The sequence below is a fragment of the Zea mays genome, chromosome 2 (assembly GCF_902167145.1).
Source record: "Zea mays cultivar B73 chromosome 2, Zm-B73-REFERENCE-NAM-5.0, whole genome shotgun sequence".
NCBI lineage: Eukaryota > Viridiplantae > Streptophyta > Magnoliopsida > Poales > Poaceae > Zea > Zea mays.
In genome coordinates, this window is record NC_050097.1 from 29893455 (window position 1) to 29910905 (window position 17451).

Consider the following 17451-nt stretch of genomic DNA (forward strand, 5'->3'; position numbering starts at 1 on the left):
TTTAGGGTGTGGGGCTTAGCCTCCCTTTGAGTGTGCTCGGGTGTGGCTTGTCCGGTCTCAGACCGTTGTTTGTACTCTCTAAACTCTTTCCCCTTAAATGATGGGCAGAGCTCCTGTCGTTTTCGTTCAAAAACAGGGTTGAAGGAGCACCACCTGTGAACCAGTCAAGTGGTTTAGCTGAATCAGAGAGTTAGAACTGAAGTTCTTCAGTTACAACTGCATGTATGGCTCTAGCTGAAACACACTTGTTGTTGGTATCAAACAAGTGTCCACCAGTGTTCATTTTGACATCATGTACAGGATTTCTATAGATGCCTTGCTAAGAGTGGATGCAGATATGAGTTTCCTGCTCAGTTCATTTTAAGAACCATGTATGTGTCGGCCATAGGTGACTTCAGAATGCACACAAGTGGTTGCATAAGAAACAACAATTCAGTAATGATTTAGTAAGAAATAGTACCACGGTTCAATTATTACACGTAACAAAAAAATAGAGACTACACATAATTATTTGTAGAGATCTAGATGATGTTGTCATAGCTGCTCAATGAGGTCATCTTGAAGCTGAGTATGAATAACTTTATCTTTTGTATTCCTGTAGTTTTGTATAAACTCCTTGAGTTCTGGTGTTCCTTCATGAGAAGCAGTAACTTCTTCCTCCACACCCTCATAATGTATGTCATTTTCATCATCACGTTCATCCTCCACGATCATATTGTGCATAATTACACAAGCCCTCATGATTTGTCTGAGTGTGTCTTCATCCCAAAAACATGTTGGACCCCTAACAATTGCAAATCTTGATTGTAGAACTCCAAACGCTCGTTCGACACCCTTTTCTACAAGCTTCTTGTACAATAGCAAAAATATTTCTTCTCGTTACCTTGTGGTAACGGAATTGTCTTCACAAAAGTAGCCCAAGAGGGATATATACCATCGGCAAGATACTAACTCATTGTGTACTCGTTGTTATTTATAGTATAATTCACCATTAGAGCTTGACCATCTGCTAGGCGTGCAAATAAAGACATTCGATACAACATGTTGATATCATTGTGTGAATCAGGCATTCCAAAGAAAACATGCCAAATCCAAAGATCTTTTCGGCCTCGACAACAGCACGAACAAATCTCTGTAGACTCTCAATTGTAGTACTCTCACCTATACGAACATAATCATCAATAGCATCAGCAACTACTCCATAAGATAACATCCAAAATGTTGCAATAATTTTTTGCAGACTAAAAAGGTCTAGAGTTCTAGCTGAGTTCTTTTTCTGAACAAAGTAATGATCATGTTGTTCTATGGCTTTCCAAATACGTACAAATAGTGAATGTCTCATTCGAAACCTGCATGTGAAAAATAATAAAGCATACATGTACTATTAATATTTCAAAATACGGATAAAAATAAAATCAATAGTGTGACATACGGTCGAAAATAATAATGCCCACACGTACCTCCAATGTCCTGCTTGTCTATCTCGCTAAAGTAGTCACGATGTTTTGTTTCGCTATTTGACGCATTCACATTCATAGTCACATGAGTATTAGAGAGAACGAATTCATAGTCATCACCATCTGACGGTGAATATAGCACCAATTGCATTGACAGGCTTCGTCGGCTCATTACGATATGACTAACAGGCCGTTGAAATACTTGGAAAAGTAAAAAAACTACAGATGCACAACTACTCTCTTCGTATCTCCAAGGTGCTGAAGTAGGAAACCCTGTATGCCACCAAATTTTATATGCATTCTTTGTGTGCCACTGAGTGATATATAGGTAATTTTTTGTGTGCATAATATGTGAGACCAGTGAGAATGAGTATATTTTCTGGTGGCACATAGGGAATTGCCCCGCTGGCCGCTGAAGTATGGTGGCGCTTGACATACCGGTGTAGGCGCACGGCAAAAAAAAAAATAATGGCACGAACAGAAAATGGACTGCAAACCAGGCCCGTGTGTGTGCACAGGCCCACGTAGGCTATTTGAAAATTTAAAAGGTGATCATTTAGCGTTCTGCTGTGGCTTTGGAGGTTTTAAAAAAAATTAGCATCCACCAAAATAATGACGTTTTTGGCAACAATATTTTAGCAACCTGTAGGAGTTGCTCTAAGCGAGCCCCGCATTCCTGATCTCAACTGCAGCAACAAAGAAAAAAAATGATGAACACACAAAAGTACATTAAACTCGGTGGCGGAGTCGGGCCAAAATCGAAGCCTCAGCACCGCCATTGCCTGTATGAGAGACTTTCAGAGACGACGAGACGACGGCATGGCGGCCTGGAGGCGGCGGCTTTCAAAGACGACGGCGGCGTGGTGGCTTCCGCCATGGCAGCATGCGAGACACTATTGCATTGTACATTTGTACTATGTCCCAGTGCGACCTCGAGCGGATCAGCCTTTCGCACACGCCCTTTACAGTTTATAGGCTTCTTTAGCTCGTCATTTTTTTCGAGCAGATCAGCATTTCAGAGGAGATGGAGACTTTAGCTCGTCATTTTTTTTTACTGAAAACCGAATTTAAACAACTTCCCATGTAAACTGCAATACAGGTAGACATGGAAGGGATGAACTTCTAGCCTCTCAACAACCCCTCACCTTGCCAAAAAAAACAAAGAAAAAAGGAGGAAAAACTATTGATCGGGTAGCAGACTTCCAAACAGTTGAGTTCAGCAACGGCGTGTTAACTTATCCATTTCGGTCTTGGTCGGTTGCATTTGGATCGAAGGGGATTGAGGTCTTGTTCGTTTGTACCGAATTGATAGGTCGGAACGATTCTTAACCGGATTGTTTCTCTAATTTATATAAACTTTGATTAGCTGGAACGATTTCAGGTGCAATCCGACGTAAACGAATAAGCCCTGAGAGAGATTAAAACCCCTTTTATTCATTTTTGACTAGGAAGGGATTTAATCCCCTTCAATTCACTCGTAACCGAACGAGCCCTTCCTCGGTACTGCAGCTCAGTCCCCTTCTAGCTGAGCACGGCGGCGTCGAGGAGGGTGTCGCCACGGGCGGCTTCAACCGCTTCCTCCGCCGCATTGAACACTATAGCTTATTAGCTTCCACGGCGGCTTTCAGTGCTTCCGAGGCGGCTTCACCCGCTTCCTCCGCCGCATTGAACACCATAGCTTCCACGGCGGCTTCCTCCGCCTCCGTCTCCTGCATGAAGGTTTCCGCGAGTTCGAAGAAGAAGTTGTCCTCCGATGCTTGGGTATCCGCCGCGTCCGTGTCCTGGAGGACGTATTCCGCCGCTCTGCGTGCGACGGCTTCCGGTGCGTCCAGGGCAGCCTCATCGTCCTCCGTGTCCTGGAGGACGAATTCTGCCATTCGGCGTGACAAGGCTTCCAGCGCGTCCAACATATCCTCATCGGCGTCCGCCGCCTCCGTGTGTCGGGGTCGGAGGACGGATTCTGCCATTTTTCGCGTGCGACGGTGTTGGAGAAAGATGCAGGATCGACTGAGTTCAACAAGCCGGCGAGGGCTTGAAGATGAACAGGAACGTTCAGTTCAGATGAAAAAAGAGGGAAACAGGAGGAGGAAATCCTGGGTATATATACACCCAGTGCTTTCTCCATCTAATCTAAACAAACACGATGTTTTCTCCATCTAATATATCCATCTAGGAAACAAACCCGCTTCCTAAACTTTCTCTCTGGATAAATAACAGACTCTTCACAACTAGATATAACAGACGGCTCCCGGCGCGTCCAAGGCCTCATCGGCGTGGGCCGCCGCCAAAATTATGGGCTGTTTTCACGCCCGAGCCATGTCTCCCGTCGAGATGGAGAGTTGGGAGACGGAGGCGCTTGAGGACTGAGAACAGATCGAGGCACGCAACGCTAGCGCTCAGGGATTGATCGATCGACGTGCATGCGTAGGATCCGTAACCCCTTGAAGGCTAAACAATTGATCCAAATACTTTCAAATACATCTAAAGAGGAATAGGCCTAGTATATCCGATGTTCCGATTTTCCTTTGATGTTTCAAACCTGAGATCTCGTGATTTAATGGGACAGCTATTACCATTGTACAGGCTTGCCCTTTAGATTAGGTATAGAAATAACATATTTTGGAAGTAAAAATTGATAAAATTTAAATTATCGTTCACTCAAAATTTTATGAAAATTGCTGCATTGTTAATAATTTTAATCTGTTATCACAATACTTTATAGAAATATTGATAGGATTCATGTCCATGCATTATAGCAGAAAAATATCTAGGCCAAACCCATGATAGCCAGCAAGATCATAATCTCCATCACTCCTAAAATTGGCCTTAAGGCAATGGGCCAGGTCCAAGTCCAAAGATAGGCCAGGTCAGTCGATTCCCATCCCTAATAAAATTAATTTGTACCTTAAATCTGATAGGCGTACATATTACAGATCCAATGAGGTTATACGTGAGCTATCTGCTTAATTTCTTTTCTCATCCAGAGCCAGTGCTCGTGCATTCTAAGTTTATTTTCTTCAGCCGCAAAACAAAATCAAACTACCACCTCCAATCTGTTAAAGGCAAGCGCTAACTTAGCGCACGCATTGTATTACAGCAAAACATTGATGAATGCATTCCTTTCCTTTCTGAAAGGATTGACGCGAGCTTAAAGAGCTTCCGTAAACCCCTTGAAGGCCCCTAGCTATCTCATGTGTCATCAAGCCATCTCTTTAGCTTTTCTCTTATCCTTTCGCTTCTGCTCTTGTGTACCTGAAAAAACACAACAAAAGATTTTAGGACACCGGGGACTGTTGTTTATACAGGTTTTGGCCATTTTCTCAGTATAGCTGCAGGCACAAAGCAAGTTGACATCTATTGCTTCCAAATAACATGAGATGCAACCATACAGGTAAAGCAAACAAAATGGTTTTGACATCAATATAAATATGGTAACAAGTTCAGCTCTATTCAGGGTAGGTGCCCATTTCTTGTTTTTTAATGGAATTCAGCAGCTGGGCATCCTCGATCAAAGATGAGGCCAGACTGCAAGTGAAGCAAAAGAAAGAGAAGGAACAAAGAATTGTACGTTTCTTTTCTTCATGCTTCTTCCGCCTCCAGTTCTCAGCGACTCTTCGCTTTTCCCTTTCTTTGTCTATGTTCACACAGACCTGAAAAGTGCAAAGAAATATATAGCACATAAGAACAGGACACTAAGAGATGTGAAAAGAGCAACTAATCAAAGAAACACATCCACAAAAATTCAAACTAAGTTTTTAACCGCAAAGAACAAAAAATGTCTATAGATAACTGTTAGAATAGGAACCCATACCCTAATCAGGGGTTGGGAGTGGTATTAAATAGGGAGAGTAACTGGGCCAAGGCCCATTACACAGGGGTATAACGGTCATTACACAGGGAATAGCACAAACCCTAGACGGGTAGTCTAACACCCCCCCGCAGTCACAACTCTATCCTGTACAGATGTTGAGACTGGATCGGAAGTCTAAAAAGACACTCGACGGTAACCCCTTGGTGAAGATGTCGGCGAACTGAAGCGTGGTGGGGACGCTGAGAACGCGGACGTCACCGGCAGCGACACGCTCGCGGACGAAGTGCAGGTCGATCTCCACATGCTTCGTGCGCTGATGCTGCACGGGGTTGGTGGAGAGGTAGACCGCGCTGACGTTGTCGCAGTAGACGAGGGTGGCGCGCTGGAGGGGACTGTGGAGCTCGTGGAGGGGACTGCGGTACTCGGCCTCAGCGCTGGAGCGAGAGACGACGGGCTGCCTCTTGGCGGCCCAAGAGACGAGGTTGGCGCCCAGGAAGACGGCGTAGCCGGAGGTGGACCGGCGCGTGTCGGGACAGCCAGCCCAGTCAGCGTCGGTGTAGACCACGAGCTCCGACGTCGGGGATGGGCGGAGTAGGAGACCGTAGTCGAGGGAGCCGCGGAGGTAGCGTAGAATCCGCTTGAGCGCAGTGAGATGGGGCTCCCGCGGAGTGTGCATATGCAGGCACACCTGCTGGACGGCGTAAGCGATGTCGGGCCTGGAGAACGTGAGGTACTGGAGCGCGCCGGTGAGGCTCCGGTAGGACGTCGCGTCGGCGACCGGAGGCCCGTCGTCCTCAGAGAGCTTCGCCTGAGTGTCGACAGGCGTGGAGCAGGGCTTGCAGTCAGACATGCCAGCCCGCTCCAGGATGTCGATGGCGTACTGGCGCTGGTGGAGGAAGAGACCCTGGGGCCGACGTTCGGCGGTGACGCCGAGGAAGTGGTGGAGGGGCCCCAGGTCCTTCATCGCGAACTCCCGCTGAAGGGCGACGATCGTGCGCTGAAGGAGGTCGGCGGTGGATGCCGTGAGCACAATGTCGTCGACGTAGAGCAGGAGGTAGACGGTGTCGTCGCCGCGCCGGTAGATGAACAGGGACGTGTCCGACTTGGCCTCGACGAAGCCGACAGAAGCCAGGTAGGAGGCGAAGCGGCTGTACCAAGCCCGTGGCGCCTGCTTGAGGCCGTACAGGGATCGGTTCAGCCGGCAAACCAGGTCCGGACGGTCAGCGTCGACGAAGCCGGTGGGCTGGCTGCAGTAGACAGTCTCCGTCAGAGTGCCATGGAGGAAGGCATTCTTGACATCGAGCTGATGGATCGCCCAGTCGCGGGAGAGGGCGAGGGAGAGGACGGCGCGAACAGTGGCGAACTTGACGACAGGGCTGAAGGTCTCGTCGTAGTCCACTCCGGGGCGCTGGGTGAAGCCCCGAAGGACCCAACGGGCCTTGTAGCGGTCGAGGGAGCCGTCTGAGGTTAGCTTGTGGCGAAATAGCCACTTGCCGGTGACCACGTTGGTGCCTGGTGGACGCGGCACCAGGTCCCAAGTGTGGTTGGCCAAGAGGGCCGCGTACTCCTCCTCCATAGCGCGACGCCAGTGTGGGTCGGCGAGGGCAGTGCGAACGGAGGAGGGTACCGGGGAAGCGTCGGGTGGAGTGCTGGTGGTAGCGGCTGCCAGGATGAGCCGGTCGACGGGGCGGAGAACGCCAGCAGCGCGTCGAGTCACCATCGGGTGGACGTGCCCGGGGTCGCGATGGATGGCGACCGGGTGGTATACGGATGACTCGGAGTGAGCCACCGGAACGTCGGGAGCGGCAGGAGGGGCCGGCTCACGGCGGTGATAGACGACGGCGGGGTCGGCGAAGCGGGCCGCGCTCGTCGATGGGCACGCGTCGGGGGGTGCCGAGGTAGTGGCGTGGCCGCGGCGATGGTAGACGAGGGCGGGGTTGGCGAATCGAGCCGGAGTCGACGGGGCCGCGCGTGGCGCAGGCGGGGTCGACGGGGCCGCGCGTGGCGCAGGCGGGGTCGACGGGGCCGCGCGTGGCGCAGGCGGGGTCGACGGGGCCGCGCGTGGCGCGGAAGAGGTCGTGGGGGCCGCACGAGGAGCAGGTAACGGCGCAAGACGGGGAGCCGAAGGTGGGGGAGGAATCGGATCGGACTCGAGGAGGGAGTCAAGATCGGTGGGTGGGGTGGAGCCAGCAAGGGGAAACACATCTTCGTCAAAGACGACATGACGAGAGATGATGATGCGGTGGGAGGTGAGGTCCAGACACCGGTACCCCTTGTGGTCAGGGGAGTAGCCAAGGAATAGACAGCGGGTGGAGCGAGGAGAAAGCTTATGTGGAGCGGTAGCGGAAGTGTTAGGGTAGCAGGCACAGCCGAACACGCGAAGGTGGTCATAGGAAGGGGCTGTGCCGTAAAGGGCGAAGTGGGGGGTAGGGTGGCGTACCGCCTTCGAGGGAAGACGGTTGAGGAGGTGGGTGGCAGTATGCAGGGCCTCTGCCCAGTAGCTGGCAGGGAGAGACGCCTGGAAGAGGAGACAGCGGAGCATATTAGTGGTGGTGCGGATCATGCGTTCGGCTCGGCCGTTCTGGGCAGAAGTGTAGGGGCACGAGAGACGCAACTGGACGCCATGAGTGAGGAAGAAGGAGCGAGAGGCGTTGTTATCGAACTCGCGGCCATTGTCACACTGCAGAGCACGGACCGGGCGACGAAACTGAGTGGATACCCAGGTGAAGAAGTGTGTGAGGGTGGTGAATGTGTCCGACTTCAACCGAAGCGGGAAGGTCCAGAGAAAATGGGAAAAATCATCCAAAATCACCAGATAATATTTATAACCAGAAAGACTGAGTACAGGGGAGGTCCAAAGGTCACAATGAACCAGATCAAAAGCCTGCTCAGCCCGAGAAGAAGAAGTAGTAAATGGGAGACGAGTATGTCGGCCTAACTGACAAGCATGACAGAGACCCTCAAAATGTCCCCTACTACATGAAAGATCGAGACTACTGGTAATCTTGGTCATGACGTCGGGTCCAGGATGGCCGAGACGTCGATGCCATGTGGTGGAGGAGGTGGTGGCGACCAAGGCAGGAGGTGGAGACACGCCGGCGGTGGAGGGCTGGAGCGTGTAGAGAGGCCCCGAGCTGTCACAGCGGGCGAGAAGGGTCCTGGTGGCCAGATCCTTCACAGAAAAACCAGAGGGGTCAAACTCAATGGAACAGGAGTTGTCAGTAGTGAATCGACGAACAGAAAGAAGATTGTGGGTGATGTGGGGAGCTACGAGAACATCGTTGAGGTAAAACGGCCCAGGGAGAACCGAGGCACCTACTGAGGTGACTGGCAGAGTGGAACCGTTTCCAACGACGATCGAGGATGGGTGAGAGGGGAGTGGGGGATGAGAGCGAGAGAGCGTGCCTGCCGTGGGGGTGGTGTGGTACGAGGCACCGGAGTCGATCACCCAGTCGGAGGGGGGTGGGGTCATCGCCATGGTGCTGAAGGCAGCAGCGAGGGAGGTGCTGTCCCAACCACCAGCCGGCGGGGACCAAGGCGTCGAGGTGTGGGTCCCCGGGGGCAGGAGCGCGGGCGGAGCCTGGGGCACGACGGGAACACCATAAGGAGGTGCGCCGTAGTGAGGTGTAGTCAGGAGGGCGGGCGCCGGAGGACGGGGGGTACTCGGTGTCTGGCCCGGCCACATGGCGATGGTCCCGGTCCAGGGGTTGTAGAAGGACGGCCACGCGTGGCCGCCACCCCGGCCGGAGGGACCACCACGAGAGGAGCCGCCGCTCCCATGGCCGCCCTTGCGGGAGCGACGACCCCCGTCGGTCGTGGAAGTCGGACGAGGGGCCGCCGGGACGGCAGGTGGGGGGCGGGTGGGAGCCCCGGTCGACGGAGGACGGGTGGCCTGGCCCCCTGAAGGCGGCTGACCACTGGTGGGAGCGCTGTAGAGGGCCGAGGCAGGAGTGGGTGCCTCATTCGCCATGGTGAGCTCCTCGAGGAGAAGCTCGTTACGCACGGCGTGGAAGGTGGGGAAGGGCACGCTCCTCTTGATGAGAGCCTTCAGGTGGCCGTAGCGGGGGCTGAGGCCACGCAGGAGGTTCAGCACCAGGGTACGATCGGCAACGGGCTCGCCGAGATCGCGGAGAGAGTCAGCCAGGCCCTTCATCTGGCGGCAGTACTCTCCCACGGAGAGGTCCCCCTGAGAGAACAGGTGAAACTGGGCGTCGAGGTGGAGTGCCCGCGCGTCCCGGTTCCCGAGGAACTGGTCCTCGAGAGCGAGCCACGCCTGACGAGCCGTGTCCGCCTGGTCGCGGATGATGTCCTGTAGCTCAACGGTGATGGTGCCGTGGAGCCACGAGAGGACGACACTGTCCATGAGGCACCAGGAGGGAGTCGGCGGAGCGGCGAGGTCGTCGAGGACGTGATCGGCGAGGGCATACCGCCGCAGAGTGAGGAGGACCTGTCCTCGCCAACGGGGGTAGTGGGAGGACGCCGGGTCCAACACCACGGACACGAGGGCCCGGATGTTGTGAAGTCCGGCGGCTTGAGCGTGGAGAGCACCGATGTGGTCGACGTCGAGGCCAGTGGCGGGGATGGCCTCAGGAATCGCCGGCCGAGGAGGAGGCGCTGCGTGGTGGCCATCTGGGTGGTCAGAGCGGCGCCCAGGGCACGTTCGTGCTCCAGGGCGAGGGACGTGGCACGCTCACGCTCCCGCGAGGCAGCCACAGCGGCCTGGATCGTAGCGAGGGCGGCGACGAGTGCGGGGTTGCGCTCGGCGGGTGCCGGTATGGTGGGAAACCCCGGCGGAGAGCCACGGCGCAGGGCCATGGGAGTGGCATCACGGAGGGGCCCGAGGCCGTCGATGTACGGGGCACTGCCACCAGCGTGCTCGCTGCGGGGGGCAGTGAGACTGGGCAGGGGAGGTCCGACGGCCGAGGGAGAGGCGAGGCCGGCGTGCAGGGTGGAGGCCGCGCTCAGGGGGGCGGTGGTGAAGCCCAGGCGGGCGGTTCCTGCGGCCAGGCCCGCTCCAGGCGTGGCGGCGGCCCTGCTCGCGGCTCCTGCGTCCAGGCCTGCTCCAGGCGCAGCAGCGGCGGCCGGGTCCGAGCCGGGAGCGACCGCGGCGGCGTCCGTGAAGGGGAGGCGGCCGGCGGCCATGGGAGCAGCAGCGCCGTGGGTGGCGCCGAACGGCCGGCGGAGCAGGGGCGCACGAGGCGCTGCGGGCGGGGCGCGGAAGCTCGGACGGGGAGGGCGAGCGGCGTCCTGGCGGGGCTCCTGGGCAGGGCGAGTCGGACGTCGGGCGGCCGAGTTCCTGGGAGAGAGAGCGAGGGGAGGGGAGGGGCCGGCGGCTGAGAGGGGGGAGGGGCCGGCGGCGGGAGGAGGGTGGGGGCTGGCCGGCGGCGGCTGCAGGGAGGGGGAAACCCCTGGCGGCGGCAGTGGAAGCCCCCTGGCGGCTGGGAGGAGAACAGAGACCTAACCTAGACTGAAGATACCATGTTAGAATAGGAACCCATACCCTAATCAGGGGTTGGGAGTGGTATTAAATAGGGAGAGTAACTGGGCCAAGGCCCATTACACAGGGGTATAACGGTCATTACACAGGGAATAGCACAAACCCTAGACGGGTAGTCTAACAATAACATCTTTCCTCACACTACAATGATTGTGCAGGAAGATTAATGCATTTATGCTTTCTGTTTTTGATAAAAATGAAGATTCAATCGCCACAAACAGAAGTTACATATCCCTGGAGAAATTTCATTTGAACATACCTCTTGCCCAGAATTTTGAAGTGCTTGCAAGGGCTCGACACGATCCTGACCAATAACAACAAACCCAGATCCTTTATTCTTACTCTTGCTGCTATTGTTGCTTGCATTTCTCTTGGCCAACTCTTCTAGTTGCTTCTGAAGTAAGGGTGAGACACCAGCCTGGTCAAGTGAAGGAGACAAAAAAAAGGATTATAGTACCCGTTTTTTGGTACAATGATGTTTACATAAATTTGTACTCTGTCAGGGAACTAACCCCAGCCAAATAGCGGCGAGAGAAAGTCTTAGGCTGCAATGGGCATTGCAAGAGATCACTCAACTCCTACAGTTCAAAGGAACATAAACTCAAATAAGGGCCCAAAGGATGAATATTTAAAAAATCATGAACACTTCCCCTAAAATTTATAACCCCATTAATTTCTTTTGAAGTATTCAAACCTGTTGAAGCTTTTGGAGATGTGCAGAAGTAGCCTTTCGTTTCTTGTGTCCCTGCACATGGTCTTCTTCACTGTCACTAGTATCCAAAATCAATCCCATAGATTCAGCATTCCTTTGAAGCCAGGATTTGTTAGCATTTTCCTAAAAAACAAAAGGTTAGAGGATAAACAAGTATAGTTTAAATTAATCCAGAATCAGCAATATCAATTGATTTAAGAAAAGCAAACATGAGGGCTTGCCTGTGAAGTTTTACGGGCAATCTTGTCAATCTGCCGAGCAAGTGAGAGTCTGTTCATCACTCCAGACATGTAAGTATGATCTACAGGAAACTGCTGGAGATTCTCCTGTGATGTTCAATCAACGGTTATGAACTCCCCAAATTAGCAACAAAAATGATAAAAAGCAGTGACATGTCTGAAGGATGGACCATGCTAGAAAAAGTTTAAGTGCATTGGTAGTTTAGTATGTGATTAGGAGTAAAATAGATGTGTAGCTGTCATGAAACTAAAAATGAAGATAGTATCCACAAGCATCTTATGCCAAGTCATGATAATCTTTGAACACCATGTACTACACAAATAGTTGACTTCAGACCCAGCAGTGGTTCATTGCAGCTTGATCAGTGATGACAATACAACCAAAAAGCAAAAAAAAAACGCCTAAGGAGGAAATGAAAGCTATTGAGATATAAAGCAGCAGCTCGAAAGAAACCTTACCTTTGACAAAGATTTGCAAAGAGAATAAAACCTGGACTTGTCAGTAGGAGAGATTAACGCAATGCTGCAGCCAGCCAATGACTTGCGTGCTGTCCTTCCACTTCTGTGGATATAGACCTTAAGAGGAAGAAAAAATTAATTCAAAAACTCGTATGTCCCACAGAAGTACAGGCTCAAGAGAAAAAAAAAATCACCTACATCAGTTGAATGTGGCAACTGATAATGGATAACTGTTCGCACATCATCAAAATCCATACCCCTTGCAAAACCATCAGTTGCGACCAAAATGGAATTTTCACTTTCACGGAAGCGATCCACAGCCTAATTGTCCACAAAAGAAATCAAACGATGGAATGCCATTGCCAAAACCGTGTGATCCAAAAAACAATGGATTGTTCCTCCCATAATAAGAGGCATAATTTACATAGAAGTATAGGACAGTTACATGAAATGCACTCCTATAAACTTTAAATTCAAGTATATAGTGTAAATATGCAATAGGACCAAATCTCGAAACATTCAGATTCTGTAAAAACTAGACAACTTCACTGCTTAGCAAGTATCAATAGAATAGAAATTTGCCCGTATGAGAAAAACAATGAAGTGCAAGCATAAAAATCACCTTCATGCGAGCTCTTTGTTGCATTTGAGCATGGTTTGTCAATACATTAATTCCAAGAATGCGCAGTATGGAAGAAATGTGACGTAATGCGGCGATTGATGTACAAAATATTATTGTGCGACCTTGACCATGAACACTCAATATATAATACAGATAGGCATCCTTATCCTCTTCACTGCACCTGTAAAATACAAACAAAATAATAGTTCAGTGTGTAAAAGATATCCAGTATAGCGTTTGCATGGAAAGTAAACAAAGTAGAGCCAAGTTTATAGCCAAGATAAAGGAATTTGTAAGACAGAAGCCATACTCAATAAAAGATTCTTCAAGCTTCTCAGGCAAGATTGAAGCCTTTGTCAAATCAACTATTTCAGCATTAGATTTCATTCCAGCTTGTTTTGACAATGCTTCAATAGAGCTGACATCATCAGGCGTCGATGCCTTCGAAGTAGATAGGCCACGCTTCAACTTCTTCCGAAAATTAGATGAGAGTGCAAGTGTGGCTGAGAACACAAAGGTTTGCCGCTTCTTTATTTGCAAAATTGGTACAGTCTCACAGTTTGGCATTGTTCTTGCAGCTTGTTCATCAGAACCATTGGTCAGTGGAAGCATCTCAATGATAGATTGTAATTCACGGAAATGGCCTCGTTCGATCATTCTATCAGCCTCATCCAAGATGAAGAATGACAATGAGTGCAGCTGTAATATGAAAAGCAATGTAACACGCCAACATAGATAACCAGAACATGGCAGTCATAAACTACAATAGTAAATTAAATTTATATAGAAAAAGTATGTCCTCATTTATTTTCCTTCAATCTATGATACACTGCTTAGAGCTCAAATTCCCAATATAAGAAGCAAGGTATGTACTAAAACGAACTACAAATGGATATGTTTTATGTTCAATCAGAGACCAGAAGACTAAAAAATCAACAGGTAGGGGAAAGACCGCCCCCACGGTATTATATTTAAAAAGAAGCTCAATCGGAGCTCCGGCCGAGAAAGGTCACGAAAGTTGGCCCCCCGTGCAGCATGAGGGTCCGCCCCCTTTGGGCCAGATCTTTACTCGTGCTTTGAGCCCTCCCAGCCCCTACACAAGGATCTGCTCCCCATAGATCAGTCCACCTCATGTGCACACAATCAAGGGAACCAACGAGTGACCTTTTTTAACTCAGCCTGAAATTCGCTCCCACTGTGATTCGAACTCAGGACCTGAGGGGAGCTACTCAGACCATCTAACCAACTCAGGTAGAGACCCTTTCACCAGAGACCAGAAGACTATACTAAAAATGGCATGTGGCTTTAAGTTAGTTTTCTGTGCAAAACTAAATTGAAAAATCTGTGGAAAATGCATCTAAAAACGGATATCACAGTTTCAATAAATAAATAAAAACTCGAACGATAGGGGAAAGACCATCCCTGCGGTATTATATTAAGGAGAAGATCAATCAAAGCCCCGACCGAAAAAGGTCACGAAAGTTGGTCCCCTGTGCAACATGAGGGTCCACCCCCTATAAGACAAATCTTTACTCGTAACTTTGAGCCCTCCTAGCCCCTACACGAGGATTTGCCGCCTATAGATCAGTCCATCTCATATGCACACAACCAAGGAAACCAGCGAGTGACCTTTTTTAACCTCATCCTGAAATTCGCTCCCACTGGGATTCGAACTCAGGACCTAAGGAGTGCTAATCAGACCACCTAACCAACTCAGCTAGAGGCCCTTTCGCACAATTACAATAAATAAATACATCAAATAGGGCAGACAAGAAAGGAGTGAGAAGTTCTTATACATTCAGATATACTGACCTCAACTAGGTGTTGATTGTTCATCGACATGTGTTCCCACAATCTTCCAGGAGTTCCAACAACAATTTCAGGCTTTTTTTTCAAAAGTCTCTCTTGTTTTTCCATTGATAGACCACCAACAATTGGAACAACATGGATTCCTAAGAACTTGGCCACATCTTTTAGATGATCGCATACCTGTATATACAAAGTTGTATGACATTCACTATATATATGCAAACATGAGCTCTGAGCCTTTGACAGGAAGTTAGGTAACAGCTTTACAGAACATAACATTGCATCAATAACTCAGATACACAATACACGTTGAGTGGACCACACACACACACACCGACCTACTTACACTTTTGTCCTTGCTTACCATATGTTGGTTTAACCCACCAACTGACCCACAACAACAAAGGTGGGAGTGGGACCAAACCCCACCACAATATCAAGTCAACACACATATGGGAGTATGGGACTAATTCAAAATAGGCAAGGATGTCACAACTCACAAAGAAGATCATCTAGGAACTAATAATAAATAAGACGACCTACTGAAAAGCAGTCTAACAAAACTCACGATACTAAGGGCATCAGCAGAGGGATTACAGTCAAGTCCCTAGCCAGGAAGCACTTTTGCCTACCAAGTTTAAAGGACCAGTCGATGGGTACACTGGACAATTTGGTCAGTCATTCCTTTACCTGTTTGGCGAGCTCCCTAGTGGGTGTCAGAATAAGAGCACGAAGAGGGCTTCCACAAGAACGTTCCTCCATTTTTTCATCTTCCTGCTGCAATCTTGTGGCCTTTTCTCGCTCTTCAAGGAGACGTTGCAAAACTGGGAGGCCAAAAGCAAGTGTCTTTCCGGAACCTGTCTCTGCAGCACCGATAACATCCTGTTGCAGAGTGTTAGCACACTCAGTGACTCAGAGGACTCTTAAGGTTTACAGCAGAAGTTTAGAGCTTAGATTTCATAAACTCGACAAGGAACCAAATTAGCGAAGTATGTTAAAAGAACACAAAATTTTACATTACTTACTTTGAAAGAAAAAAAAATGTATAGAAAGTTCGAAGTTTAAATAAAGTAGGTTATCAAGTTAAACAGTTGAAATAAATCTGTAATCCATCAACATTCATTCATTCTTGATATGTTGGCCAATCTTCCGCCAATGGACAATTTGACATACCTTGCCTCGATGAGCTGCAGCAGGAAAGCAAGACTTTTGTATAGGTGTTGGCTCTTTGAATCCAAGTCTGCGCATCGCCTTGAGAAGCAGAGGGTGCAGCCTAAGCTCCCTCCATGCAGAGACATCATCTTCGCCCAAAATCAGCTCATCGTCCTCATTTTGTTCCATATTCTCAGTGTCATCTTGCATGTCTGCAAGGTAAAATATGAACTGCAGTGTGAAGTAAACTCCTGTGCTGATCAGATCAATTTTGCAACGCTAGGTACTACATATCAAAAACCAAATAAATACCACAGTGACGCTTTACAAGTACAGTGACTCGAAACAACAACCTAGTGTGTATAATCACCTTCTGCTTTGTCACTAGCAACATCCTCATCACTCTCCCTGTTCATCTCATTATCCTTCACCTTCCTCTTCTTCATGTTCATCTTTCTCTTCCCCTTCTTATCCCCTTTCTCCCCATCCTCGACCTTTTTCTCCACTTTCTCGACATCCACCTGGTCATTCTCAACTACCAACGCAGCGTCGCCACTGAAGCCCTCGCCATCACCCCCACGCTTCCGCTTCTTTGTTTTCTTCTTCTTCTTCCCATGATCCTTCCCAGCTTCCTCGACGCTCTGTCCTACGTCATCCAAGACGCCTCCGAAGATGCCGAAGTCTGCCTCATCGATCTCCTCCAAATCCAGAAACCCTGAACCAAAGCCCCAACTCGCCGCATCAGTGACCACAGGGGAAATCCAGAGAAGGAGATACAATTAGAAGAACGCGCAATCCTGGCACTAATTACCTCCTTCCTTTCCGCCGGCGAGGACGAAGAAAGGGTCCTCAACCATGGTGCTGGCGCCTGAGGATAACCCGTCGGTGTCAGCGCCGGCTCGCTTCGGTTGCTTCTTGGAACGATTCTTCTTGTTCTTTGTCTTAGTCCTTCCGCTGCCTTCCTGCGGCGGAGTGGTAGGTTCAGACGACACCTGCGGCAGAGGCTCAGGCTCGGCCATCGGCGGTGGAGCGGGTGGAGGCGGCCGCAGTTGGGGAGGAAAGGAAAGATGCGAGGGTTTTAGTTTTCGCTGGGCTTTTTTTCGCTAATCGAGGGGGCCTGTTTGGTTGCAGGCTTTCAGCCGCCACCGCCACCCGGGCAAGCCTGCCTCTGCCTTTTGTTAGGTGTTTGATGTTGAGAAACCCTAAGACTGAGTCCAACAATAGACCTAAAATATTGAGACCCAAAACGTTCTATAGGTATCCCAATCTGTTAAAGTGGATAAGCAAAAAAACTGAATCTCCAACAGGTGACCTGAAATAGGTTTCAGTCCAACGGCGCCGTCTGCTTTTTCTTTCTAACAGGTGCCGCCGCTGCCGCTGTTTCTTTTTTTTCTTTCCTTTGCTCTCTCTTTCCGTTTGTTCCGAGTATCGCCGTTCGTTCCACACGACCCATTTATCCTTACAAGGTCCCCATATCTGGGTCACGTATGGGTGGAAGCCCAGAATAGGTTCTGACTTTAGGTAGCCTGTTGGAGAGGACACAGATTGCAAACAGTGTCTATTTATAACCTTTTTTGAGTTTAAGTCAGGTTTTAGGTCCTTTGTTGGACTCAGTCTAATGAAGGGTTATGTGGGCAAATACCGAATATGCTCCTGAGGGCAATCACGTCTCTATATATAGAACATGTACCCC

The 17451-nt window shown here is 50.0% G+C and overlaps 2 protein-coding genes across 2 annotated transcripts; both read right to left on the reverse strand.

The window, feature by feature from the left end:
• Window positions 1–2869: 2869 nt before the first annotated feature.
• On the reverse strand, window positions 2870–3521 carry LOC103646219 (uncharacterized). The gene has a single exon (XM_008670947.2). It carries the CDS (start codon window positions 3422–3424, stop codon window positions 3053–3055), a length of 372 nt encoding a protein of 123 aa, XP_008669169.1. The 5' UTR covers window positions 3425–3521; the 3' UTR covers window positions 2870–3052.
• Window positions 3522–4346: 825 nt separating this feature from the next.
• On the reverse strand, window positions 4347–16797 carry LOC100383140 (uncharacterized). Its single transcript, NM_001175806.1, is given in 15 exon segments — window positions 4347–4709; window positions 5026–5107; window positions 11025–11183; window positions 11278–11343; window positions 11460–11600; window positions 11699–11803; window positions 12176–12292; window positions 12374–12496; window positions 12798–12978; window positions 13108–13496; window positions 14610–14786; window positions 15297–15488; window positions 15780–15970; window positions 16129–16473; window positions 16570–16797. Coding segments are annotated over 15 exon segments (2529 nt in total). The 5' UTR covers window positions 16778–16797; the 3' UTR covers window positions 4347–4656.
• Between the last annotated feature and the right edge of the window lie 654 nt (window positions 16798–17451).